Here is a 27,341-nt window from a genome sequence, read left to right on the forward strand (position 1 = left end):
TCAGTGAGGGGAAAAAACACTCTAAAGGCCGTCCCTGTTGGCCCTCTTCCACTGAAAATCATGCACACGATCATACACACAGTCGGCAATTCTGCTGGGAGGTCTCGGGTGATATGGTTCACTTTTAGCTAGAGCGAGACACTATTTGTCACTCAGCACCGTGTCTTTTGGACCCACTAAGTTCTCTGCTGGACTGAAGCCGAGTCTGGAATAGAGAGGGAGCCGCGAAGAATGGGATCCTTCACGCAGTGAAAGCAAAGCATCACACAAAAAGGATGCAGTAAAAGGAGTCCTTTCAGTCAAGCCAATCCCTAACATTGTGGAAAGCCTTTCTTGCTTGTTGCACTGCAGCCACCAGAGGAAAGTGGACAGTAGTTACACCCCAGCTCTGAGTGACAGCGACCCCCCCCCCCTCTCTCCCCTTGTGCTTTATCTTTTCCACTTGGATGTTATAAAAGGCCGCTTGTTGGAAGGTGCCACTGAATGGGAGATATGGAGGCTTTTCATTTGCCAAACTGTCACAGTGTTACATCTGAGAAAACACTGAATGCAGGGAAAGTGGGAATGTGTGTGCACGTGAGGGGTGGGCAGAGACAGAGATTTAATAAATTGTAGAGACCATCTGTTTTTGTATCCATGGCAACAGAACGTACCACTGCTGATCTCTGCATTGTTATTACCCTCGGAGCAACAGATTATATTCTCACCTTGTTTATTTCTCAGCGGCATCGCTGAAAGAAAAAAAGATGGGCAAGCTCCAATTACAATTTTCTTTTGGAGGACAGATGCTCACTACAGTATCACCATCATCTTTCATCTTCTTGTTTTGGTCGATGGATCTTGTGCACAATAGCTGGGAATAATGATAGTGTTATATTTCGGGATCTTTTTTTTCAGCTTAATAAGCTGTCTTCTGTATTACATTTTTTTATGTTACATTTTTTTTTTTTAGGATAACATTTGAAGTGCCACATGTGTCATAAAAATTAGAAGAGGCAAAATGACCCTACTTGTGCACATTATGACCGGTGTCATGTTGTCCTTGACAGTGATTTGACTTTGCCGCATGGTTTTGGACGCTTGAACTTTAACAGTCTTGATGAGTAGAGTACAAATGTGTTTTTATATTACAGCTCATGTCTTGTAGAAAAAATGACAATCCTGTCTGGAAAAGACAACACCTTTATTTTTAGGTGGTGATGCTCTCCAAATGAGATGTGATTGTCTGAACATACTTATACATAATTATATAATCATACCTGACATGCTTCATGATCTGTAGATCAGTTACCAACCACAGACTTTAAGATTTCCGAGATCTTACTTAGTAAACTTTTGGTCTAAAACTAATTTACTCAAACATACCAGTTAACTAACTGCCTTGTAATCATGCTCAACCGGTCTTTGATTGTGAGTGTGGGGAAGGTGAAATCGTTGCCCACCTATTCATAAGAATCCCTTTATCTCAAATGTACTTTGAGATTACTAGACAGACTCGGCTATGGAATAATTATGTTTGAAGTCAATTAGTTCCTCAGAAGATATTTTAAATTCACATGTTGTAGATGTTTGCATATCTGTGTACCCAAGGAGAGCCTTGGTAGTCGTGCAATGTCCTTGTTTCAAATTACAAAATGTGAGATTTCCTCACAAGAACTCATTAAAGTCAAATATCTAAACCAAACCTGCTACTTTTCAGAAGCACAGCCACTCAAAGAATATCTGTCAGATGCAGGGAATCAGGTAACCGCCACATAGTTGATCTCAAGGACACCAAGGGCTGTCACTGCTCCCTGTGTCGCCCTTTGTTAGCACATTTCTAGCCAGAGAGCTGATGCCTTTGACTGATCCTGAAATCCGAGATTGCCGTTGGCCAAATAAGCAAACAAATTAAAACTGTACTCACAGATGGCAGCTGCGTGTAAGAGATTATATGTCTCTTGTATATTTACAGAATGATAGCAAACGGGGTTTTCGGAGCAAGTGATGTTAGAGTGGGTGTACTTGAATGTGACTTTGCTTAGACCGCTGATGATTCTAACCTCAAGATGTCCCGTTTCTGAGCCTCACACATTGACACTGATTGAAGATGCTTGTTATGTATTACATGGTAAATACATTACGTTCACTTGAACCTTTCTTGGTCACTTGGTCTTGCTGAAGCAGAGGCAGAAGCTCTAACAATGTCACAATAGCAAAGCATGAATGGATACTATTTCATTAGGGCTGTGTGCTCTCATGAGTCATGCCCACTCCGGCTCCTTAAGCGCTTGACTCAATCCTTTCCTTTGAATTTAAGTCCGCCATTTGTGAATATCATTGAGATAAAAAAAAAAAAATTATGGGCAAGAGTATAAGCCCCAGCTGAAGAAATATAGACCTGCTGTGGTTTAATTTACGTCGTAGACCGACAGGGTATTATTTACGTCGTAGATGCGTGTGCTAAGATAGGCCCCAGGGAGGCATTGCGCTACTGGCAACTGTGGCACGATTCCCAACAGACTAGTTTGTATAAATCAATGGCACAACCCACTGGATGATGGAGAGCGTCATATTTGGGTAACATTAATCACTCTCTTTATAGAACATGTCCACCCTGGCACCATCAGACAATAGCTATGATGAGAAAGGACAGTCAAGGTCAGATGTGTGAGCTGTGTACTGTACACACAGCTCGGGAGATGCGTCAAAATATGTCTGCTTATATGTTTAAGGCGCAGATGGAGACGATGGAGGTCACGTTAACTGCCACAGTAAAACACAGTCCTGCTTGGGCATGTTATCATGGTTATTGTAGCTTAGAACACAGTGTGACATTAGCTGCATGTGTTGGATGTCAACTCCCGCCAAGCAAGCCGGAATTTCTCCCCCAGCCCTTTTAAATGTGCCGAATTTGCCAGGACCCCTGATTCATATGCCCTCTCTGCAACTGTTCCTCTTCCCTGTGCAGATCATAAATCCTTGGTCATACCGGAGGTGAACTTGTCACATGACTCCCTGCAGTGGGCCACTACCCCTGAGCGCAACTGTCTGCCCTGCTTGACCGTATTTCATGAGTCGAAGCTCATCTCTGGAGGCATAGAGCGATATTTATGCTTTTTAATTGGATTGGCTTCATGGCCCCATGCTGAGAGCGGTTCTTTGGGGTAAAAAGGATTGAAGCTCCGTTGGCGTCACCCTCCTACGCATTTGCTAGAGTTGGTTCAGGAGTTTCTGCCTTTGGACATGGAATGTTTATTGTAAATAGATGTGTAAGATATGACGGGAAGTTCAGATGGCCTGTCGGATTGGCCAGTGTGCGGAGCAAAAGGCTTGTTGCCACCTCTGCTGCTCCTTGTCAGACGACTTGTGTGCCTAGAAACCTTATTGTGTGCTGCGTGTGAGCCGAGCGGAGGCAAAGGCAATCTCTTCAGGCGTCCGCCTGGAACGAAAAATATGTGTGTGTTTAAGAAATAAGGGAAACACGTGGAAGAGAAAAATTGGAAGACAAATCGAATAAATGTGCCTCGCCCTGCTAAGTAACACGGATGCTGTATGACTCGACCGCCCTTGCGACACAGCAAGTGGGTTTCAGAGAAAATTACGTCTGCCCACTTCAAACACCCCGAGACTGATTCCCATCATTGAGGCCTGTCGGCGTGAGGTTAGGTGCAAAGGCTCTGCAGATCACACCATTTGCCAATTGCCATCTTGCCGGGGCAGACCCGCCAGTAGAAGGAAACTTTTAAGCGGAGACATTGTAGACGCCGACGTCGAAGCCATCATCCACCTCCCAGAACAGAGAAATCATTCCTCAGTCAATCCATCACCCAGGTGTAGATACACTCCACATACCCCTCACTCTCTCTGTTTCTACAGCTTTGTCTTGTTTTCTCTCTTGCTCTGTTGGCTTCTCTTTCTCTCTGACCTGGCCCCTCTCCAATTGAATGGGATATTATGATGGATAGAGCCTGCAGCCTGTGCACAGCTCGCGAGTCCAGGAGACCTTAGGGCCCCTTCCCAATGCACCACTGATAGTACCACCCACCGCATCGATGCCTTTGTAATGCAGCAGACTGAAAACAGACGTATGTGCTCTATCCATGCGTTGTGTAAAAGTGACGCAACCACAAACAGTGTGCAAACACAAAACGACATCTGTTGTCTTTTTATGCCATGCTACAATATAACGTTATATGACATTCTAAAACCTCTGGACATATTATACTGTATAAACCCCTCTAAAGTGTGTGCGCTGAAATCGGCCTCACTTTCATGCACACATACACACACAAACAGACGTCTGCTCGATGTAACATCTTGCCAGCCCCCCCAGCTCTTCAACGTATACACAACGGCTCATCAGGCAGGAAAATCAAAAGAGCGCACTCCCCAGACTCGAGGAGCACTGCGGCTGTTATTGTACCAGAGCCCCTTAATGATCAGCATCTGTTCCCCACTCTGCTAGCATTAGCTGAGCTGCCACTAAACAAGGCTTTTGTGCAATACGTCATCTCCCAAGTTTCCTTACTCTAACTTGACTGGTGTGAGGAAGAAAAAATAAAAGAGGAAACACCCGTGGATGTTGATAGTCTGTCTCTCCCTGCCCCTGCGGAAAATACTGCTGACTGGGGTCGAAATAGGATTTAAAGAAGCAATTGTTTGAGAGACATATTAGACATATAGTATGCTTTTGCGGCGGTATTTTTCAACGTAAGCATATATTTTCTTGAGATTGTCCAACGTTATAGCTCAGTCATATATTATTTGCTGGAAGCCAAAGCTGCGTACACATCTTTGATTTTATAGCTGGGTACACATCTTTGATATCAAAGCTGCGTACACATCTTTCACATCAAAGCGGCAAACTGCACTCTGAAGTCTTGCAGTGACTATAAAAGGAGTATCTTTGCTTTCACCTGCGCTGTTTTTTTTTCTTTAACTGTCTGTCAATGTTAAGTCTGTCATTAAGTATATGCAACATTATTCTGTGTTTAAATAAGTCATGTTTTATTAGCATTCAGACGTATTCATCAATTCAACAGTCAAACGTTGGACTGAGATGGCACTTGAGTCCCAGCAGGAATGATAGGCTGAAGATTGGTAGATTTCTTTAAAATGACCCCCTCCACCACCTCAACCACTTTCTCTCGTTTCCTCCCTCCTTTGAATCAAAGCCTGGCAGGATGAAGAAGAGGATGATCCCCTAGGGAAATTAGGAAGCCTTAAAAGTTGACTGCTTAGATTCAGCAATAATCTCTCTGATGCTCATCCCCATGTTTTACATATAGGAGACACTTATTTAAGCCTGTGTATCGTTATGTGGCGTCTGCCTCGGCAAGTGTTTTCTTCCCTACAGGTAGCATGATACACAATTGTCAGATGACAGTGCAGTCCCTAATACCATATGTAACGTGTACAGGCAACCTGGGCATCTGTTTCCCTGACGTGTGCTTATGCACAGTTAAATCTTCAGATGTTCCCCCAACAGCTTTGAAAGATAAATCAAGAACCCCTTCATGCACACCACATGCTATGTTTTAAACTGGATATTATTTCACGATGAATGATCTTAAGTGGATTCTAAAATATTATTTATACATGTGAATATTGTACTACTACCACTTGGAGCAGCAGTAGCTGGTCATTTCAACAATGTATACATTACTTTTAGCTATCTGTTTTAATTATGCATATATTAGGCATTTCGTTGTCTGTTTTTATTTAGAAATCGAATTGCAATCTCTGTTCCATCATATTCGTTGAGCTACTCCTCAATGTTGGTACCCAATGAGGAATCCATGTTGGAAATCACTGTTTAGGGGGATTTCCGTGAAGTTTGCCGATCAAACAAGAAAGTAATAGGTGACGAGATGCCACCTATTACACATTGCTAATAAAGCTCCAATCCTAACAGTCCTACTGCGTCTTACCCTGGGCAGGATCTTGGCAGAATGTCGGTTGTAATGTCTTTGCTTTCATGTGTTTAAGGCCACAGAAGTCAGTTATTCTGCAGATTGTGCTGTTTTAGAGTGTGTTTCCTTTCCCCACTTCTGTCCGAGTATCCCCATGTGCACTTTGCTTTTATGGACTGATGTAAATTTTCTTTCGTGGCTGCAGTGGAATCACTGTTGATCCTTATCTCTCCCGTAAAGGAAAACATTTATTGTCAGCAAAAGGGGTTTTAGTGCCCAAAACTGGCTGTGGTGGTAAATTTCTATTTGAAAAGAGAAAGGAATCTAAAAGACAGTGAAATCTCTACCATGTTGTGGTTTGATTGTATTTGTGTTGTTTTGGTCTTAGACACCTGCTGCCCAGTGGACTGCTCACTTTGTTCCACTTTGTTACCTGACCAAAATGAAACAGTGGGGGGAAGGGAGCATTTTTGATTGATTCCCACTGACTAATTCATGATTCATATCTGCCACCTGTGGCTAGCTCTGTCGAGGTGTATCGGATGGTTGCATGCAGTTTACACCCTACAACAAATTACGACTGAATTGTATTGTCATGTTTCCATTTTTTGCTTTTCAAATGAATATATGACATACTCACAGTATAGTGTCCCTAAAGTTCTGTCAAATATGGTGATGAGTACAATTAAAAAAAATATAAAAAGATTACTACATTAAAAGTATGATCAACCGACTATAAACCGGGCGTTGTTGACCACTTTCTCTCGTCACCTCCCCTACAGAACACAGACCCTGTTCATGACATGCTTCTTGATGTCATTACTTGGGTTGGCATCCTCCTGTCCCTGGTCTGCCTGCTCATCAGCCTCTTCACCTTCTGCTTCTTCCGCGGCCTCCAGAGTGACCGCAACACCATCCACAAGAACCTCTGCATCAGCTTGTTCATCGCCGAGTCCTTATTCCTGGTGGGGATCAATCGGGGTGACCAGCCGGTAAGACTATCGCTGATGGATACTTAGTTAAGTATCGATTTATTTTGCACTGTTGCATTCGGAAGTGTGAAAAGTGCTGAAAAAACAATGAAACCCTTTAAAGGTACAGTGTGCAGCATTTAGGGCGATGCATTGGCAGAAATGGAATAGGCAATAATTCTGGACAGTGCCTTTGAAAAATATTCTCCCCGCTTGGACTTTCTTTTATATTTTCTTGCATTACAACCTGAAATTAAAGTAGAATATTATTTGGATTTTATATAATAGACCTAGGCAAATCAATCATTTGTTATATAAAAGTAACTGAGCAGTAATGTGTGCATATGAAGCCCTTTAATATCTGACCTGGTCCTTCCAATTATCTTCATATGTCACATATTTAGTGGAACAAAGTCCACCTGTGTGCATCTACGCTTAGCAGAGCTGGACCTCATGTCAGTCATGTAAGTGGCCCAACAAAAAGATATTGCTTGAAGAAGAAAAAAAAGGTTTGAAGCTTATGTGACTGCAACTTGCTCTGTTGAGACGCGGCAGAATCCGGAGCAGTATTTGGTACATCTGGTCAGTAAGAGGTGCATTCAAGTGTCTTGGTGAAAAGAAAATAGACATGCCCCTCTCTTTGATCCTTGTACAGAAAAAAAAATCTTGAATCACAAAATGTGTTCATATTTCTTTTCTTCAAATACATGGTCCCTCGAGGCTGCTAGAAGGGCTCTCTAAAAGCTTTGTAATAACCTTCAGTGAGGAGTGTGCACCATATATTCTTCTCTAGATTTAAGAAACAAGCATCTTTTTGAGAAAAAGTAACCTCTGGTGTCACGCTGTGCCGGGTAGTGGTACTTCCCAGAGAGTGGCGGTGGCCCTGAACTCTTGATTCTGCCAGGCTCACTGAGAAGAAATACTGAAAGGAAAGAATCAGAAGCTCTTTATTCAACAAACAGTCCTTGGTCCCCTGGTTGCACAGAAGCAAACACATACTTGCAATTACTCTCACATACGCAGACACAACACACACCTGCCAACTCACATCCTTATATCTGGATCATTCTTCTATTGCATATAATCACTGACATGCATTCATACATTCACTCCCCAACCACCTCCTTGTGCAGTTTTTTCAATTTGTTAACACTTCAGATTAATTTGTATTGAACTGTTCAATACACTAAACCATCTTCTAGTATAACAACTGTAGCTGGGATGGCATTACTTCCCTGTAAGAGCTCAGCTGTGGTGGCAGGTGGAGGCCTGCTGCCACTGCACAATCATCTCCAAGTGTGTGTGCTCAACACTCTTCAGACTGTAGACAAATGGGGAGTCATTACATGTGGATGGTGGAGGGCTTTATTCCACCTACAGCTCCTCGCAATCATGCCATTTTTGCTTGCTAATGAGGCAGAGTACACAGTTAGCTTTGCTGGAGTGATTGTCGGTGCACAGTATGATATTATTTCTCTATCTGTGAATGTATAATTTAGTCAGATCCTGACAATTATTGTTCAATAGTCTTTTTAACAATTGGATGAATTCATTTGTTTAAAATCATCACTTATAGGATTCTACCTGGTGCAGGGGAATTATTGAATTGTTACGTAAATGCATAGAGGAAGAAACCTTTTAGCCCATCTATATTTTCCTGTGCAAATATCAGCATAACTATCAAAACCAAAACTCACAGGCCATAGTTTAGCCGCAAAGCTACTTCCCTCGGAAGTTAAAGATTATGCTTAGGCCCTACAACTTTCCCTTCCATAACATTTTATGGGTGAGATTCACAACCGGGCCCTAAGATCACTCTCCTGGACAGCAATTAATTTCCACTCAACCTTTTCGTTATTTAATTGGATCCGTTTCAGTGGCAAAATACGCTAGTTATGTTCAACTGTGCCAATAATTAGCTCAATCCATGTAAGTACTGTATCTTATTATTGTAAGAAAGTGTGTGGGCACGCGATGGACAGTCTGCTGTATTCTAGTCTTGCGTATACGTATCCCTCCCGGCTCAGGCAGTGTGTAACGGTGGTACGCGCTCACACCTGGCCGCGGTGTCGGTGCATCGAGCTCCAAATGGCTCTTGGACTGTTGACTTCCCTTTGTCATATCTCTCTTTCAACTATGCCAGCTACAGCAAAGGACCACATGTGCTCAGTCGCTGTGGCGTTCTCCTGCCAGTCACCACGGGCAAACATCCAATCACTTGAGCCAAACAAAGCTTAGCAATGCTAATTGTTGGGAAGACACACATCTGCAGAGGTCAGAACATGCTGCTCAGTTATAGCCACCTAGAGGACACATTTTGCAAGTCATATTATGCCCTCTAGCAACGCATTACAACTGATTCGATTAAAATGTTTTCAAATATGAATGCTCACATCTCCCTTTGTCTCACCCCCTCTTCATCTCTCTCATTTGTGTCTACCACTTTAAACCTTTACCAGATTGCTTGTGCCGTCTTCGCCGCCCTGCTCCACTTCTTCTTCCTGGCAGCGTTTACGTGGATGTTCCTGGAGGGCGTGCAGCTCTACATCATGCTGGTGGAGGTGTTTGAGAGCGAGCACTCACGGCGGCGCTACTTCTACCTGGTGGGCTACGGGGTTCCCGCGCTTATTGTGGCCGTTTCTGCCGCAGTGGACTACCGCAGTTACGGCACCGACCGAGTGTGAGTACACAATATCACATGTTTCCCAAAAGTCCTCAGAGAGAGGTAACCCCATTTCTATCAGCCAATTATTTCTATACCTTTCAGTGCAGACTTCCTTCTGGCTAATAGGTGTCAGGTATAAGATGTACACCACTCTGCATCCTGCTGGTCATTAATATTATCTTTTCAGGTACATAATGTTTAGGTTTGTCTGCAAATGCTGATATATATTAAAAAAGTGCCAGATCAAAGCTGGACTGATATGGGGGAAATGTTGCATCAGATAGCCAAACTGAAGGGACTGTGAGGACATTGACAAACGAGTCAGTGGAGACTTGTGGACAGGAGGACCTGGTCACTAACCCAGCCCTAACCAACCAGCTCTACCGACTGAGATACAGGCGCCTCGACCTATTCCGCCTCAGTTTGTCAAATATGTTCAATCGACATTGATACCAAACGCAACTGACTAGTGTTGACATTTAATTGCATTACAAGAAAAGATATCATTCGCAGTTTTGGAAAACAATCTAGAATCTGAGCATCATGTCTCCACCTTGATCTGGTGGGGTTTAGTTGGGAGCAGAAAGCCCCAAAAATAAAAATAATAAACAGCCATTCTGTGTGTCCCGTATCTACAGTCACAGAAAACCCTGCTAACAACATGAACACTGTTTGTGTTGGTTCTAGGAGCTTTAATAATCTTGCTGATGACGCTCCAATAAGCCATTGCTCATCACCTTCGAATGAAACGCTTACTCAAGATGCGTATATTTCCCCACTGCTGAATTGACATGGCTTTGACAGTGAACAATGCTCACGTCAGGCGATGGTACTGCTGGATGAATGGCGGGCTGCTACGGTTAATGTCTTCAGCATTTTAGAATGCACAAATTACAGCACAGGCATGCAGATATTAAGAGGAAAGGAGGGGGAGAGTGAGTATGAACTGGGAGATGGAGAGTGAATGAGAGAGAAAAAGACAGGAGATTAACAAAAAGATGGGCAGTGACAGAGACTGCCTTTTTCTATTTACTACAGAAGCTACATAAGCTCTTTCCTCTGAAATACAAAGTGGTCTATAAAGCAGTTTAATGCCAAGCAGAGGATTGGCCTCCATTCCTCTCTGTTAATCTCAAATCCATTCGAAAATAATGAAGACCAGCATCAGCAGGTTGCTTTCAATATGTGTATCATAAATGGCACACACACACACACACACACACACATACCTACACACAATGCAACTGATGGACAGTGCATTTGTAGATTGGCAGAGCCATAGTTCTTTGTGATGGATGAGGTGATAGCTGCCACCTCCTCAGCCTTGGCATCATGTTAATAATTAAAACCTGCCACCGGTGGAACAATTATACTCAGCTATTGAAGGATGAGGGAAAGGACAAGGCGCGATACGTGGTGAATAGCAAAAGGTCGGGGACCGCACGTAGTACCACTGCAAAATGATTTGGGGACCATAGCAGCGTTTTCCTAGGTGGTCTCCCTTTGAGCAGAAATATCCAACACGTTGCTGTCAAAAGTCACTCGGGTCTAGTCGATGGTGAAGAGCCCCAGTGTCTCATAATAACTGAGCACATTAAAAAGGCCGCAGCAGCCTGAAGGGCCGTAAACTTGTGAAGTCACCTGTTCAAAGGCTGAGTTCAAATAGCACCCTCTGAGCCAAAGAAAGTAGTAGGACCTCTCTCCAATTACTCTGAGTGCTTATTCTAAATGTGCCTTTGAGCAAAGAACTTGACTCAAGTTCAGTGAAGGCATCCATTGGTCAGCAAAACCGGGGCGTGATCCCATGTAATTTCCCCAGTTTAATGAAAGTAATACATCAAACCACCTGTAAACTCAGGAAATAGAAATGTTGTTCCAGCAATCGAGTTGGTGTAACAGTCCAGTCCATTGAGCATGAAGAATAATGGTGGCTGTTCTCAGGTGTCTTGTGGAGGTTCCTTGCAAATAAGGTAGTAGTAGTGTTTCCATGCAGTGTCTCTCACCATAACCATTGTATATGTGAGGCCTGAACTGTAATATTGAAATCCAAAACAAAGAAACATATTTTGGAAGTAATTTGGTTCCTCTCATACTCATATGTTTTTAATGTTTGCATTGATTATTTGCTAAATAAAACTATCTAGACTAAAAATGTTCTCAAGTACTTAAGCTAGGAAGGTGACCTAAAAGTAGTTTACGGAAGCCTTTGCCCGTCTCCGTGTGTCATGTCACTCTGACCTTGTACATTTAGTGGCTCCTTTAGAGTTCAGGGCCATTTTCCTTGGTCTTCTCTCCTGGCTTTTGCTCGCTCATTGCTACACGGCGTGTCCTGGTGTATCAGCTTAAAACTATTGACGGGCGTTTGAGGAACACAAAATACAAAATAAAAACATTGCTCCATAACGCCAAACTTCACAGTGTACCTTTAATCAATGTTACCGAACAGCATGCACAAGTCTTTACATCCCAGTGCACTGCGGCTGTTCCACAGACTGTGTGTTACGAGAGGGATTTCAATAAAATATGTTGCATTTGATTGCACCGCTGCTAAAAGTACAGTTTTGGAATGTATTGCGATATGGCGCACCTCCCTTGTCGCTAAAAATTGTAGATTGACTGATGGATGGATGTCATTATTTGTTGAAATTAGTTTACTTACAATACTAGCTTACCTAAGCACACGTCATACTATGAAGAAACTGATCTCTCGTAATTCTTTTGATATGCATTACTAAATATTTGCATGATTTCACCAGCGATGTGATCTGAAAGGGTTAACAAAAGCTAATATTTCCTTTCATCGAGACTTTAATCATAGCTTAAGGCACAGTGTGCTCCAGGATTTAAGAGCAAACCAAAAGGCTGCTCGTGATCATCTTGGCTAAATTATTTCACATCGCTTCACTCACTCTCTTGGTCATCGGCTCGCTGTCACACCAATGAAATGACTATTTCTGTTGCAAAGACTTCTTTGCAGATTAAGCTGCCATGGCACAAGGGACAGCTTGTCTCACACCGTTGGCACTAGCACAGCTTGTGATTTGACTGGCACACGTTTATGGTTTGTATTGCTTTGTTACTAATGGAATAGTGCACAAATAAACATACCAGGAGGATAGTTGAAAATACTTGTCCTCCAAAAGCCCAAACCATGACGCATGTGAATAAGGGAAGGTTGGGAGAACAAAATAACAGCCCGCAGCTCCCACCGCCCACCACGTCTTTAAATCTTTCTATGATCTGAAGAAAGGCAAAAAACGACAATAGAAACCTTCAGCACAATTCAAAACCGCGACGTTCAAAGCATGTGCTTTGATGAGCTGCCAGAGTTCTCTGCATGTTGTGTATCTTTAGTCTTTTGCGCATATTCATTTCTTTATGCATCCATATGTTTTTTTCGTTGTGTTTCCTCCTCTCATCCATTGATATCAGTGAGGGGAGACATATCAAGTTTCACGAACAACAAAAGACCAGTAAATTTTTATCCTGCCACTTTCGAAACAGTATTCTTTTTCATTTGTTTGCGAGTTCTTTGGTGACAAAAAGTGAAACGTATTCAAACAATGCGACTGCAGATGAGATTTTTAGGATATTTTGCAGTAAATCCTTTTTTTCCTACAAGAGAATAGGACCACAATAGCATCCATGATATAATGGTCTTTTGCTTTCAAGATTTTTTTTTTAACGGAAAACGGGCACCTAACAATTCCTCAGAAATCAGAATTTAAGGCTCTCTGCCATTATTCTAGGAAAAAAACATTTTATTTTTATTTGTGGAGTTTTTGTATGACTCACTGTTTTACACCAGTCAATGTCTAAAGTCCAGTGGTGCGTTACCCAGATTGTCAATTTGCATTAAATGCTATTGAATTACAGCCAACACTCTTCTACTTCCACTTTGTCCGCCTGAATGACAACACGCCTGTATGAACTGTAATTTTCCAGTGGCCAAATATGGAGGCGTCTAGCTCCTGCAGTGCCGGAGATTAAAAGATTAATAATTCATCCACAGGTCATGAATCAAATTTTTTCTTTTGTCATTTCAAAGGGGCACTGCCACCTTCCACCCTTCTGGTCTGTATTTAATTGTATTCAGCTAAGAAGAATTGACTATCTGTTCTATGTTGATATGAGTTGAGGTCAGGAGAGTGTGTTATTTAATTCTTGACATAATTACAGCAGTCCTAGTCGCAGTTAACATGAACATGAAAGACACTTAACTGAGTGCTTAAGGACTGTGCGTGACCACGTCTGTCAGGGTCAAGGTCAATCCAATTCCTTTGGAGTGATACAGCTAGAATTCAATTGAGAACCAATTGAATCAGCCATAAATTATCATTTGTAATGTTAATTTCCTATCTTAACCCGACAAATTGAAACAGAATCGTACTAGTCTGGCCACTCATGCTTTAGGGTACATCCTACAGTGTTAGCTGCATCCCACTCCGTCCTTTTCTTTATCTTTGATCGTACACCTGTGTGGCTATGAAAGCCCATCATTATTGCTGTCATTGCCACTGAAAGCCCTCTTTCCCCCAAATTCTTACTGATGGCCATAATTCTCCAAGCCCCTTGCGGCAATCTATGTTTTAAAGTACCTCTTTCTCTGTGTCACTCCAGTCTCACACTTGATGTATATCCTCTGAGCAGGGGAATGAAGTCCTAACCTCAGATCTCTCTCTCTCTGTACTCCCCCCCCCCCGACCACCCCCCCTTTCCTCTCACTTTGTCTCTTTCATTGCAGTTGCTGGCTTCGCTTGGATACCTACTTCATTTGGAGTTTCATAGGACCAGCAACCTTGATAATTATGGTAAGCGTTGCCCCCCCACCCTTCTGCTCATTAACCCTGCTTAGCCTGCGGATCATCGCCTAAATGGTCCACCGAGATTTATTTTTCTGGCTCCTATCCTTCCTCTTTTCTCTGCCCTGTTGAGCATGTATGCCACCGTCGGGCACGGAGCCGTCCAGAGAAACCAATGAGGGGTGGAGAAAATATTTCGCAGTCTGTCACCCCGATGCAGTCACCGGCTAAGACAACTATTGGGGGCTAGAGGTGCGGGGAGAAAAAGAGAGTGAACTCTGCTCAGTATGCAGTGTTGGAGTCATCCGCACTGCGATTATGATTGATTTTGTTCCTGTTCCAACTCGTACTCCACTACCTGTGTCCATCGCCTCCTCACGGGCACACTGACAGCTTTGGGTGCAGATAGACAAGCAGTATGCAAGAAGGACTAACACACACACAATTTCTATGTCTTCCCCAACAAGGACAGCCCCACTTTTCTAATGAAATATCTAATTTGATTGATTATTGATCCATCTGCTTAAGATATAATGTCAGAATGATGTTCTTCTAACTGTTTAAGCTAATGCAAAGGTGTAAATATTGCTGTGCCACAATGTATGTTCTCCTTATTATCCAAGACACCAGTCAGCCATCATAATTAATATTGGGAATCAGTAAATTATCTCGTAAATATACTCAACAACTACAAATGTAGTGTGTTGCGTTTTTTCTTCTTCTAAACAAACAGAAGAGAATACAAACTTGGCAGCAGTAGCAGTTATTCCCTGTGCGTGTCTCGAAGTGTGAGACAAGTTTTGAATAAGTCAGACGGAAAGGCTCCCTCATACAAGTATGCAGCTGTCTTGTCTCACTGTGCTCTGTTTGGTTATTCCGCCGTAGAGGTTTCATGGGATTTTGTGCTCTGTTTGTCAAAGTGGGAAACCAAGTCTGGCTGCAGCATTCCAGCGCTGTGCGACAAAGTGCACCGATTTAAAATGAATGGAACTCAAACCGGAAACATTAAACCTCTCTCTCTATCTCTCTCTCCCTCCCCCCCCTCTCTCTCTCTAAATCTCTGACTCTGTCTGTCTCGCAGCTCAATGTCATCTTCCTGGGCATCGCTCTCTACAAGATGTTCCATCACACAGCCATCTTGAAACCAGACTCTGGTTGCCTGGACAACATCAAGTAAGAGCTCTCCCATCACCCGGATATTCATCAAAATACAGAAATAGCACTCCTTATGATGTTACGAATGGAAAGAATGTTTCGATGTGACTCGCTTGCTTCCACCAAATGCACACAGACAGCTGATTTGTAAGTTTTGGAGTCCAAATGTTCCTCAGGTTTCTTTCAGTTTAATGAAGCCCTGGTTAAAGAGCAACATTTGGATTTTCAAACCGATGTTCCAGAGCAATTCTCATTTTAACACCTCACACCCCCTTTAGCTATTTAGAAAACCTCATTAAAAGCACTTACGTTTGTGAACACCCAACCCAAGGGTCTGGGAGTCTCAGCCTGCAAGGTAAGCCCCTCCAATTAGGCTAAAAGGTTGTCAGGCAGTGTTAAAATCAAACAGGTATTTTTTTGCAACCCCACTATTATCTTAAGAACACCGTTTTCTGCACAGGAAAAGGCCTGGAGACATTCTGACAGACCTGACTGGTGTTATCTTGATGTTAACATTCCGCCAATGAATATTCATATTTATGTGTGTGTGTGTGTGTGTGTGTGTGTGTGTGTGTGTGTGTGTGCTTTATGTGTGTTTGAGTCTGTTTATCTGCGTATGCCTGGCTGCTTCCAGATGATATGAAAGCTTTAGGGAATGTAACGATTATAAAACTCAGATTCAAACTTTTTTTGAGGTTTTCAAGTAAAAGTTTTAATACGTTTATATATTTATTGTACGTGTAAAATGTATTAAGCTACGTTTCAGCTCATAAAAGTTTCCTATTAATGTTTCAAATGGTTTTTCACAAGGCGAGACATCCGTAAGTGCTATATGTAATGAACATGAAGAATATGTCTGTTTACAATTCTGTTTGTCTATTTTGTAATACAAGAAGCTCATTCAATTTCTTATGATAGGAAAGTCAAATAGCTTTCCAAAGTAACCTTAGTGTTGTGAGATAATAAGTGCAGACGTGAGGCCTTTGCACACTGGGGACATTTTTTCGAGCGGTTGTTTTGCATGTCCATATATATTTTTCAGAACAGTTGCACCTATATTTATGAAACAACACAGAGGCTTTGTAGTCCCATCCAAGATGGCAAACTATAGTGACAAAGGCAGCACATACCACATTCAGTCCTTTTGTTCTTACCTTTCACAATAAAAGCCCTAAACATATACTATAGTATTTCAGGTATTACGTATTTTCCTGTTGATTTGTCTTGCCCCCATTGTGTAAAGGCCTTCACACTCAAATCAATTCAGTAATGTGATCCATTGTTTCACTAAACATATTGATTAGTGCGGCTTTAAGAACTAAAGCTTGACATGTATTGTCGTCTCATGCAGTGTTGAAAAGATGTGTGCATTACACTCCACTGATTTACCTTTATAGATTGGTTCAGTGAAACTATCAGTTAAACATCTAACGGTTTCATACTGTCTGCCTGGATGTGAATATACTGTTTAAAAAGTTGTTTTAAGGTCCCGTTGCCCTGTAGAATAACAGGGTCAATTTGGGTCATTGTCTTTGGAGTAAGCTCCAGCTACCTGGTGTCGGTGCTCACTCAGTCCACAGGTGGTGTGAAGTTGTTTTGCGGCCTGTTTTCTGTGATGGATAAGGGTCTCTGCTCTCTTTTTGCTGTCTCCCCCCCTCACTTTTTTTAAGCCACTCTGGACACATTAGTCTACTTTATGGCCGGCGCTCTGGCAGTTTTTTGTGGCATCACAACACAGTTTGTGTCTCAGCAGCACAGTGGCCCTGTCTGCCCTGCTCCTCTCAGCTCAGTGATACACACATAAACAAAACAATATTCTGCAAGCATGATGTAGCATGCTTAAGCAGCACCATGTCAGACCATACTTTGTTTTGAAATCACAAGTTCACTGCAGGATGTTCCCGGGTGCAGCTGTGATTTTTAAGTGCTGCTTTTGAGCAGGACCAAAGTGAGACCCGCACTGACATGACTGTTACCTCACGACGGCATGAAGCGGAGAGGTGACATTTAACCGTGTTCAGTGTTCACCAGATGTGTCACTTCTGTGAAACACAGACATTGCTCTATTTTTAAGTTGGCGACTGCATCATCTATCCATAAGGTAAAGCTTACTTAGCTAGAATACAAATGTAAAACAAATATTGGATGCTACGGGGACTTATTGCTCCCAATGTTTCCAAGCTACCAGCTTATACATTACTAAAGACTTAACCAGCTGAGACATGTACACGGTGTCACCAAATGTCATAAACTAGCAAGTGGTTACTAAGAAATTCTCCCCCAAAATTTTTTGTCATCCTTGTTTTATTGCTCATCTATCTAATAAAGATCTCGCCATTTCCTGTTCTGCTCTTTCTGCCATGCTTTGTCAAAGCTATAATCAGGTGCAAATACGTTCCTGCAATGTTAATGACAGGTCCTAACTCTACATCCTCTCTTTTGTCTGAGGTTGTAATACGATTCTGTGAAACAACAGGTTATGTGTTTTGGTCCTATTTGATTCAGGAGTGTAACAAAGAAAACTTAGATCACGCGTGTGCACTTTGTAGTAATGAATTAACAGCCATTGGGCTATAAATGGAGAATTGTGAAGCAGATGCCTGGATCCTTGACACAGCCATCAAGACTTGGCTTCCAAATGAACTACTTGTGCTCTGTGTTCTTCCCAGACATTTCCTATTGAATGAAATAACATTGTACATACTCTGCTCACAGGGTAGGTTCTGATCGGCAGCAGATCTGTTATTAAAAACCAACCAAAACATATGCATAGTAATTTAGTCCCAAGGTCAAACATCCACGATGAACTAGGCACTTACCGTGATTCAACCGCTGGCAGAAACGCAGGCAGACCACCTGCAGCCCCCGATACATGGTGTGGAAAAAGATTGCTTTGCAGAGAGGCTTGATGAAGCTCCGGTCCACGACTGGACCAGCACCGATCAAGAATACTGGAATAGTTTTCTCGATAATATTTGCCACGGCGGTTCTTTATGTTGCCGTTATTCGGTGCAACAAGACACATTGCGTAGTTTGTTGTGCAGTAAAATATTGACTGCTAGAGTTCTCAGTGTCATATGATTTATTACACGGTCTGTTTCCTCATAAACAAGTAGCAATAGGTAAGTATGATGGAAAATTAAGTATTTCAGTTTTTAACATGGGTTGAATTACCATTTAGTGTCCAATGTGGAGTAGCTGTCGGTTGTTGCCGTTGTTTCCCAATGAGCTTTTCCTCGAGTCACCAAGGTGAACCGGTTTGATGATGATGATATTATGGGTTAATTAGGTCAATCTATCTCTGGATAATGAGATGTCTTCTTTTGTGTTACATTTCTGCCGTTTGCATCCTGTTAATGGTTTGATGTCACATTTTTGGTTCAGATTTCATCACGCTGCTTTGTTTTTATATGCATGTTTCATCTCTTCGCCGTGAATCTCTTCCCCCCCCCCTCTATTTTTCTTTTGATTAGCACACACATCCTGCCTTCTCTTTTGTTCATCTGAGGCTGTGTTTATCTACAACATCTTTCTGTTTTTCATCTTCCATTTATTTTTTCTTCCTCACTTTAGCTACCGTTATTATGATGGATGTGTTATTGTAGAATGGCACCGGTAAGATGCAACATTTCTCAGTCGAGGATGTAGAATTGATATTGTGTTTGATGTGTTTTTTCCCTCCTTGCCCCATGATAGTCAGCGGCTGCCACTGGCCCGTGATTCATGGATTACAATATGACTTTTGCACTCTTGTGATTTTACTTACGCAACTTGTTTCTGAATGTGGTGTATTTAGAATATGATGGACTGCAAAAAAAGAAATTTGAGAAAGGTGTGACTTTTGACTTGTATAGCTTCCTCCCCGTACAGATAAGAGACTTCAACTGAAATATGCTAACAAGGATGAATTCAAAGATACAAAACGGCTCTGCCAACATCAAAAACGTTGCGCTATTGATATCTTAAACACTTTGAGGTGATTAGCATTTTAAGCATACCTTGGTTGAATAATTAACACCCTTTCGGGTTGATCACAGCACTTCCTCTTTTCCTCCCAGAAACGGCCTATAAAAAGTCTTCATACAGATTTCTAACAGGTTGAATTGACCAATTGCAATCTCATGCATAAATGCTCTGAGACATTGCAGTGAATGGCACCTCTGCAAATGAAGTCATTTTGAAGGAAATTGGTGGTAATTGGATGCCAGTCTGAAGGGGTTCTCCGTTCAAAATTACACATTTTTGTCGACGATTGCCACAATGAAGTCTCTTTTTGTGTGCTTCGAAAGCCTAGAAGTGCCTTGCTGTAACCCTCAGAGATGGATAATATATATATATATATATATATATATATATATATTGCACAGCCATTCGAATAAATAGATGGTTTACTTAAAAACACAGTTGATAGTAAGTACTCTATTGCTTAGATGCTATATTAACCATAAAACAATGTGATTCAAATACACATTTAATTAGAATTATTAATAAATAACATGACATAACATTTGCCGTACCAAGTACTACTCCTTACTTAAAAGCTTTTGAGCATAATTAGGGCAAAAATATGAAGCCAGAGGATGTGTAACTGTTGTATGAGCAGCTTTCAGGCATGCGGCAGTCCTGCCCGGATAAAAAACTCAACTGAAACGCACCCTCTTCATTCAGAAGCTGTTGTGCTATTCAGTGACTGTTCTGAAGTCTCTGAAGTTTTGCCTTACGGCTGCTTCCATCCAGCTCTCAAACTAATTCCCATATTTGTATCCCCAGAGGAAGATGAGCCATGTGCAATAGGAGTCGTAGCCTCTTCATATCCTGTCCACTCGGATGCATTCGACCTCTTGTGTCTTCATCATAAACCATTTGCCGAACAAAACTGTCACTCGTTAGAGGACAATATTTTGTTCTCTTTGTGCCCACTGCTTGTGTTTCTGTGTCCACTCCGGGGGCAGTCGTCTTGATGAAGTACCTCTCCCACCAGGTCATTAAGACGGCCCTGGGAAAATTATGCTTAATGGTTGCCCTCGTGGATTCATAAATCATTTATTTTGTCGCACACCTGGCCAATTTATAATAGCCTGAATGTGAAAGTCTGCCAGCATTTAAGAGGAAAGCTAGATACTTCAGTGAACCAGGATAATGAGAGTTATCACCTGTAAATCACAAACAAATCCCCTCCCAAAATGTCTCGTGTTGATGTTTAGATGTAAATGCTGTGAATTTAGCTCCAAATTAAGTAATCTCCATTCTTGGTGTATTGTTTCCTTCTTAATGTCTTCATGTGTACGTTGTATTTAAAGCCACACATTTTGATGACGCCTGTCCATGTTTTGTTCAGTGAATTTATTGATTTCTGCTTATTTTCTTTTTTGTTATTTTTGCTCTTGTCATATCGCTCAGCTATCAGGACTATGAACCTGAGATCAAGTAAGACAAAATTGAAAGGCCATTTTTCCATAATTCCATCGTTCATTTGCTCTTTTTTATGAACAAATCTGCACCCAAATTCGTCGAGATGCCTTTCTGAATCATGATTTATTGTGGAGTTCTCAGTCATGTTGAAGGCCACGTTAGTGTGCACACAGCACTCTTTTCTTACATATACGAAGTCTACAGATGTGACAAGCAAGATTAGTTTTAAATGGCACCTGCATCTTCAAAGTGTGTCTATAGATATATTAGCACTCCTTGTTTCCCTATCTGCATCCATTGAGAACAAAATGATTAAAATAACTAGAACGGGCACTCGGTAGAGCGCATACCTTCGCATATCACAAGATTGGGCATTGAATTATGAACATGTTGGCATTAGTTGCATGCCAATTGGATATAAATTGACCCTGCTATGTTAAAAAGAAGATTTTGACCTTTTCATGACCTTGACCTTTGACCCGATCAATCCCAAAATCTAATCAAATGGTCCCCGGATAATAACCAATCATCCCACCAAATTTCATGCGATTCGGTTTACAACTTTTTTTGTTACGCGAATAACACGCATACAAATAAATAAATAAATACACGGCGATCAAAACATTACCTTCCGCATTTTCAATGCAAAGGTAATAAGCTAGAAGCAGTATATAAATACTTGAAATACCTTACATTAAAATATACATGATTAAAAACAGTTTATATTACAGGTATTAAATCCATTTTTATGTAGCCGTATTAACCACAGAATCATTTTCATCTAGATAAATTCATATTTCTGGACTTATTGAATGCTTGGCAGTCACCATTCTTAATGATGTACAATATTTATGTCATGCAATAAGCCTAAGTTTTTACTTAAACATTGCATGCAATAAATTAGTCGTAAGCAAGACAGTATGCAAGAGTTTTCACACCAAGATTATGCACGGTCACATGTGGTATGACCAGGATTCTGATCCCCACGCCATGTTGCTCTCAGCAACTGTAGGTTGACAACCTGGTGTCAGAGTGGTGAGATATATCCAACCGCTGATGTACACAACAGCAGATATGCTTACATATGTATTAGATAGCCAGGTATTGTTTACACAATTAAGATGATCTGATTGTGTGCGTTATTGTGCTTTAACAATGCGTGGCACTCAAATTAGAGGCTGCAGAGAGAAAATATATCTGCCTCCGTCAGATGGCTGCTAAATGACTTAATCTCACTCAAAAGGAAGACTGGAAGCATGCAGTCTGTTGGAACAATGTGGGCAAGAATCGGACATTAATCTTAACTCCCCCTCTGTACCAAAAGGGTGCAGGTGAAGACAAATGTCCACTTCTTCTCTGCACAGTGTACCCTGCATGAGGATAGAGCCCTCCATTCGTAATAGACTCTGTGTTGTTATTAATCTCAGTTCAAGAGTTTACAAGGGATTTATCCCAACCCTTAGGTATTATAATCCAACATGTAACTAGTCTTCTAATGAAAATGCCATATGTGTTACCCTCTTATTTAAACAGACGTATATCATCAATCAATATTTATGAAGATTAAAGCCATTGTCATTTCACATCAATTTCTTCCCCTTCTTCATGTTTGTGCATAGGAAAACCTTTAACTGGATTAAATGATAGGTTCAACAGATCTAATTTCATAGTAGTTTACGTTGTGGCTTTAAACCTCCGTTTTTTTGTCACAACATATTGTGTTTAGTACATTTCACACTTCCCCCAGGTTCAAAACCAGCCTTAAATCACTTTGAGCATTCTAACTTTGTCAGATGGTTTTCTAGATGGCTGTTTGTTTTCTATTCCAGATCATGGGTGATTGGGGCCATTGCCTTGCTCTGCCTGCTGGGCCTGACCTGGGCCTTTGGCCTGATGTATGTCAATGAGAGCACGGTGGTCATGGCCTACCTGTTCACCATCTTCAACTCCCTGCAAGGAATGTTCATCTTCATCTTCCACTGTGTGCTGCAGAAAAAGGTGTGTGGCTATTTTCAAGGTGTGCTGTGTGAAATCAGTTGATCGTCAGGTTAATTTCACGCTTCAGCAATTATGCCGGAAAGCGCCTCCAAATGCAACACGCATGCCATCGTTACCCTTGGGTTGGGTCCGGTGGCTGGTTTGCATTGACTGTAACTGTACTTGTATTCCACACAGGTGCGTAAGGAGTATGGGAAATGCCTGCGTACTCACTGCTGCAGTGGAAAAAGTGTGGACAGCTCCATCGGCTCTGGAAAAGGCACCGCCTCTCGTGCTCCAGGACGTTACTCTACTGGGTCACAGGTGGCCAAATTAACTTATACTCTCCTTTTTGTTTTCCTTGTTTTCATCCTTGATTCACTGCATTTATTCTTCTTTAGCTGAACTAATTAACTCTCATTTGGTTTTAGATTACTACTTAACTTTATTGTTGATCATTCCTAGATAATAATCCATTAGATGTGCGCCTCCTAACAGAATGTAAACACAAGGAAACTTTAAAGTGTTGCATGTCGCCCAACTACAGCTGAAGTTATTATAACCTTTGTGACTAGGCATGATAGATTGCAAGGAAGTACAGCATATGTTCTTGTTCCGAAATGATAGCAGGAAATATTAGTACATGTTATTAAGCTAAAATGCAATTTAAAGTCTGCAATAAATTTCCAGTAGAGCAGGCTGCACAGTGGTACAGCGACGTTGACTAAAGTATTGGCTCGAGTATTGTGAGGAATGTGTTTATGCTCACAGATTGCGCTCTCTGCCAAAATATGTGAATTCTGTCCCCTTGTACAGTCAATTGTTAATGAATTCCGCCCACATTGACATGAAAGTGTAGGATAAAATGCCATGATACACTGTAATTGAACATGATTTCCATATTCTAAAGATTGTGATTTCCTTCCAGTGTTCAGTTATAAAAATAGTCCTAAGAGTCAAGGGTGCAGAGGCAACCCACGAAACAAGCTGGGTTCTGCTCTCCGATCAAAGCGTTTAATTATATGCAGTGCTTTGACAAGATGGCTTTAACCTCATGCTCAGTCGCTTTATATGAGCAAGACAGGAATGGAAACACTCAGAAAGACGCGCATGTTTATTGCTAACTCTGAGGCATCTAAATGAATGTGTAATCAGTAGAGTACATTCGAACCCGCCGGCTATGACTGGTTCAAGTTTTCATCCGTCCAAAAAACAAGAAGTAGCAGCAGTGTCATTTCCAACCCATCTGTGTCTTCAGTGCCGGGGACAACATGACGTACAATATGTTAATGAAATCCTCTGTCAGTATATGTTCCTATTAGATTATAAGAGCTGTGTGTCACCTGGGGGGGACACAGAAGTGCCGTACTGATCATAACACGCGTGGGCATTTCTTCCACATCCTTTGAGGCGATAGTTTCACTTTCATGTCTAAAAACATGCTCATGGTCTGAATGTCAAATAGAGAGTTCCAGGAGGTTATGGTGGTGTGACATTTGTTTTAAATGTCGTTAATAACGACGGCAGTGTCGGTGACTTTGTAAGCAGTCACAGAAAAACATAATCGCATTGCTTCCTCGCACGACTTTTCTCTTGGTCCCTGCTGCTATCTTCTATTGTGCATGTGGTTCACAATAAATTGGTACTATGGCAGTGTAAAGATGATAGACCCATGCCATGTTATTAACAACATAAATTATGACGAAGACCACAAAAAAGAAGACCATTATTTATCTTTTATGTGAAGCATTTCATCACAAAACATATTAAACAATATTTTCCACCATCACCAATACGTGTTTCAATCTGAAGATCTTTGAAGTCCTCTGCCAAGCTCGTCTGGCATAGGATACGAGAGTATTCAGCTCCCTGGTTGAATACCCAGATGCTTAGGTTGTGCACAAGCTCATGGGGACTCTAACATAATTAACCAGGATGAACCCTTTTGGATTGAGCATTTGAAACCTGACTCTGAGACACTGATTCGGAAAGCTTGACTGATGACTTTATTGTTGACTTCACCTATCCTAGAGCTAGTGTTCATCTTTAATTAGAGGTGTATTACAGCCACATCTTGTATGGCTTAACAACTTGATTAAAAAGCTCAGTTTAAAAAAAAAAGAATTTTACCCTTTATTATGCTTTACATTAGGTGAGTGTAATAGCACTTTTCAAATATATAATAATGTTGCTTATGTGTGGTTGATTTTCAGTTCAATGATGTTATCCTTCATGTGCAGACTGTGACTTGTGAACTCTATTTATTTCCAGAGTGAATTCTGACATGTTTTGACACGTTTTTTTGTCCCTGCAGAGTCGCATCCGTCGAATGTGGAATGACACAGTCAGAAAACAGTCAGAGTCTTCTTTCATGACCGGCGACATCAACAGCTCTGCATCACTTAACAGAGGTACTTGGTCCTGCAGCGAATATTTACTTGAATGACTCTCAATACAACAGCCTTCACCTTTAGACTTTACTAAACTTTACTAATGCACAACACTGTTTTTCCGGAAAAAATATTTCTTATTTTGGAGTTGCATTCGCTTTCCATTTAAAAGGACACAAAGACTTCAGATTCTGAAAACCTTTTTTGTAAAAGCATGGATTTCAACTACAAACCTTGAGTCAATTTAAATCAGTCTTTTCACAAAAGTGTTCACCAGATACTCCAAATGATTATAATGTCAAGTAAAAGACAAATTTTCAACCCACATTTTAATTATCACCAAATATAAAAGCAAGTTAAATGGAACTCCTGAAATTGCTTGGTGCAATAGTGTGGCCTGTATGAAAGAGATTGTGAAAATTAATACAAGGCACAGAGAGAAAGGATAAAATCCTGATTTGCTCTTTTTAATTTTGAACTAATTTATCAACAAATCATTTCTACCCTCTAGTAAATTAAAGGAGTTTACAAAAAATATCTCATTTAAATAAAACAATTAACAGCACAATAGAGTGAATGTAATAAAATTAAATTGATTAGGACATTTTAAGCTTTGGAGCAGCGGTAAAAATCTGATTGCAAATACCTTGAAATGGAAACTGGGCTGAATCTCAGGAAAAGTGATGAGAAACAGACAAAAAAATCAATTCAGTTGAATTCCCTCTCAGAGACACGTTAATAAAAAGTATTTTGCCATCGTTGACAGTGGTGCAGTGAATAGAGTTAACTTAGAAATAGATCACAGCCTTCATCTGACATCGAGTAGCAAATACCGCCCTGGCTGGCATCCATCCCTAACACTCTCGGCCCTCATCACATCTCTTGATGGAGTTCCACACTACTTGCTCTCTAAATTCGCTCTGGGCGCCTGCTTCCGTCGACACTAATGCATAGTTACAATGATGGATTAATGTTCGACACAGGGAAGACGTGTCAAGATCTCAATAATTAGACACTCAGCTCAGCACCATCAACAGACACAGTCTTGATCCATTGTGGAGAGGCTAAATTGGGGCAGGAGGATGGGGCTGTAGAATTTTTTTTTTTAAAGTGTTCCGAGATTTTCCATAAAGACAAAAGGCGAAGGTAGTAATTATGAATGCAATGTTAGACCCTTGGCTTCTTACCAGGCTGGATTCGACACTCACAAGAGTTAAGAGGGTGCCCAGCCATCATAAGTATCAAAAGGAACAGATACAAACACAATTCCACTCCTTCGTGGCTGCTCCTGCTCTGTGTTGTTATTAAGGTATTATGAGTTTAGGAGCCACTCTTTCTAGCTGATTCGTCCTTTTGGCTTCCCACACCCCGGCTTCTCCCCCCTGTGGCACCTGAGAGCGAGCTTGCAGCTTGCAGCTGACGCTCTTGCTGCGTTCCTCAAGTGAGCGAAGTCATGCGTTCATCCTGAGGGCATTGCATGTTGAATTCATCCCAGCATTCGGGATGATTGCGCCACACAATCAGTGCAAGCAGTGAAGCTTTGGAAATTGTCCAATGTATCCAACATAGATACAATAAGTGGGGGTCTTGTCACTGGGAGGGTTGAAAAGTGGCTAGTGTTCATGGAATACACTGTAATTAGGGCAAACTCCAACAACAAATTACTGTTTGAAAATCAAAATAAAAACATTCTATTTTCCAAGCTAAATTATAATTTGGCTAATAAATACTCCACTTAAACTAAATATTGATTAATGGTGAAAGAAGACTCTAAATCAGCTCCATTGCTATTGTTTTTTAAATGTCATTAAGGATAGTCTTCCAACATAGAACATTTTCATTCAATAAGAACCACCTCAAAAAGTAAAAGACCAACTTTTTAAAAGATGGGGAGTGTCGCAAGGTAATAAACAAATATTTCTTAATTTGTTTGACAGATTCAGAGCATTAGAACAGTACACACTGCTGTGTACTTATACCTCGTCTAAAATACATGTCCTTGTTGTGGCACAGCAGACTGGAAGCACACACATGTCTGGTCCTCATGAGTGTTGAATTTGCTGCTTTAGAATTAA

At 41.3% G+C, this 27,341-nt stretch overlaps 1 protein-coding gene across 5 annotated transcripts in view; it reads left to right on the forward strand.

The window, feature by feature from the left end:
• The window catches only part of LOC130211677 (adhesion G protein-coupled receptor L3-like), a 198,328-nt gene that overhangs the window by 163,728 nt on the left and 7,259 nt on the right, over positions 1-27,341 (forward strand). For all 5 annotated transcript variants that reach the window (XM_056442598.1, XM_056442600.1, XM_056442601.1 and 2 more), the window contains exons 15-21: positions 6,677-6,886; positions 9,325-9,545; positions 14,275-14,341; positions 15,414-15,505; positions 22,729-22,897; positions 23,075-23,200; positions 25,191-25,287. In XM_056442598.1, the coding sequence (XP_056298573.1) occupies positions 6,677-6,886; positions 9,325-9,545; positions 14,275-14,341; positions 15,414-15,505; positions 22,729-22,897; positions 23,075-23,200; positions 25,191-25,287 (982 nt within the window). The remainder of the gene's footprint in view (positions 1-6,676; positions 6,887-9,324; positions 9,546-14,274; positions 14,342-15,413; positions 15,506-22,728; positions 22,898-23,074; positions 23,201-25,190; positions 25,288-27,341) is intronic.

Source organism: Pseudoliparis swirei, chromosome 21 (assembly GCF_029220125.1).
Source record: "Pseudoliparis swirei isolate HS2019 ecotype Mariana Trench chromosome 21, NWPU_hadal_v1, whole genome shotgun sequence".
NCBI classification, from domain to species: Eukaryota; Metazoa; Chordata; class Actinopteri; order Perciformes; family Liparidae; genus Pseudoliparis; species Pseudoliparis swirei.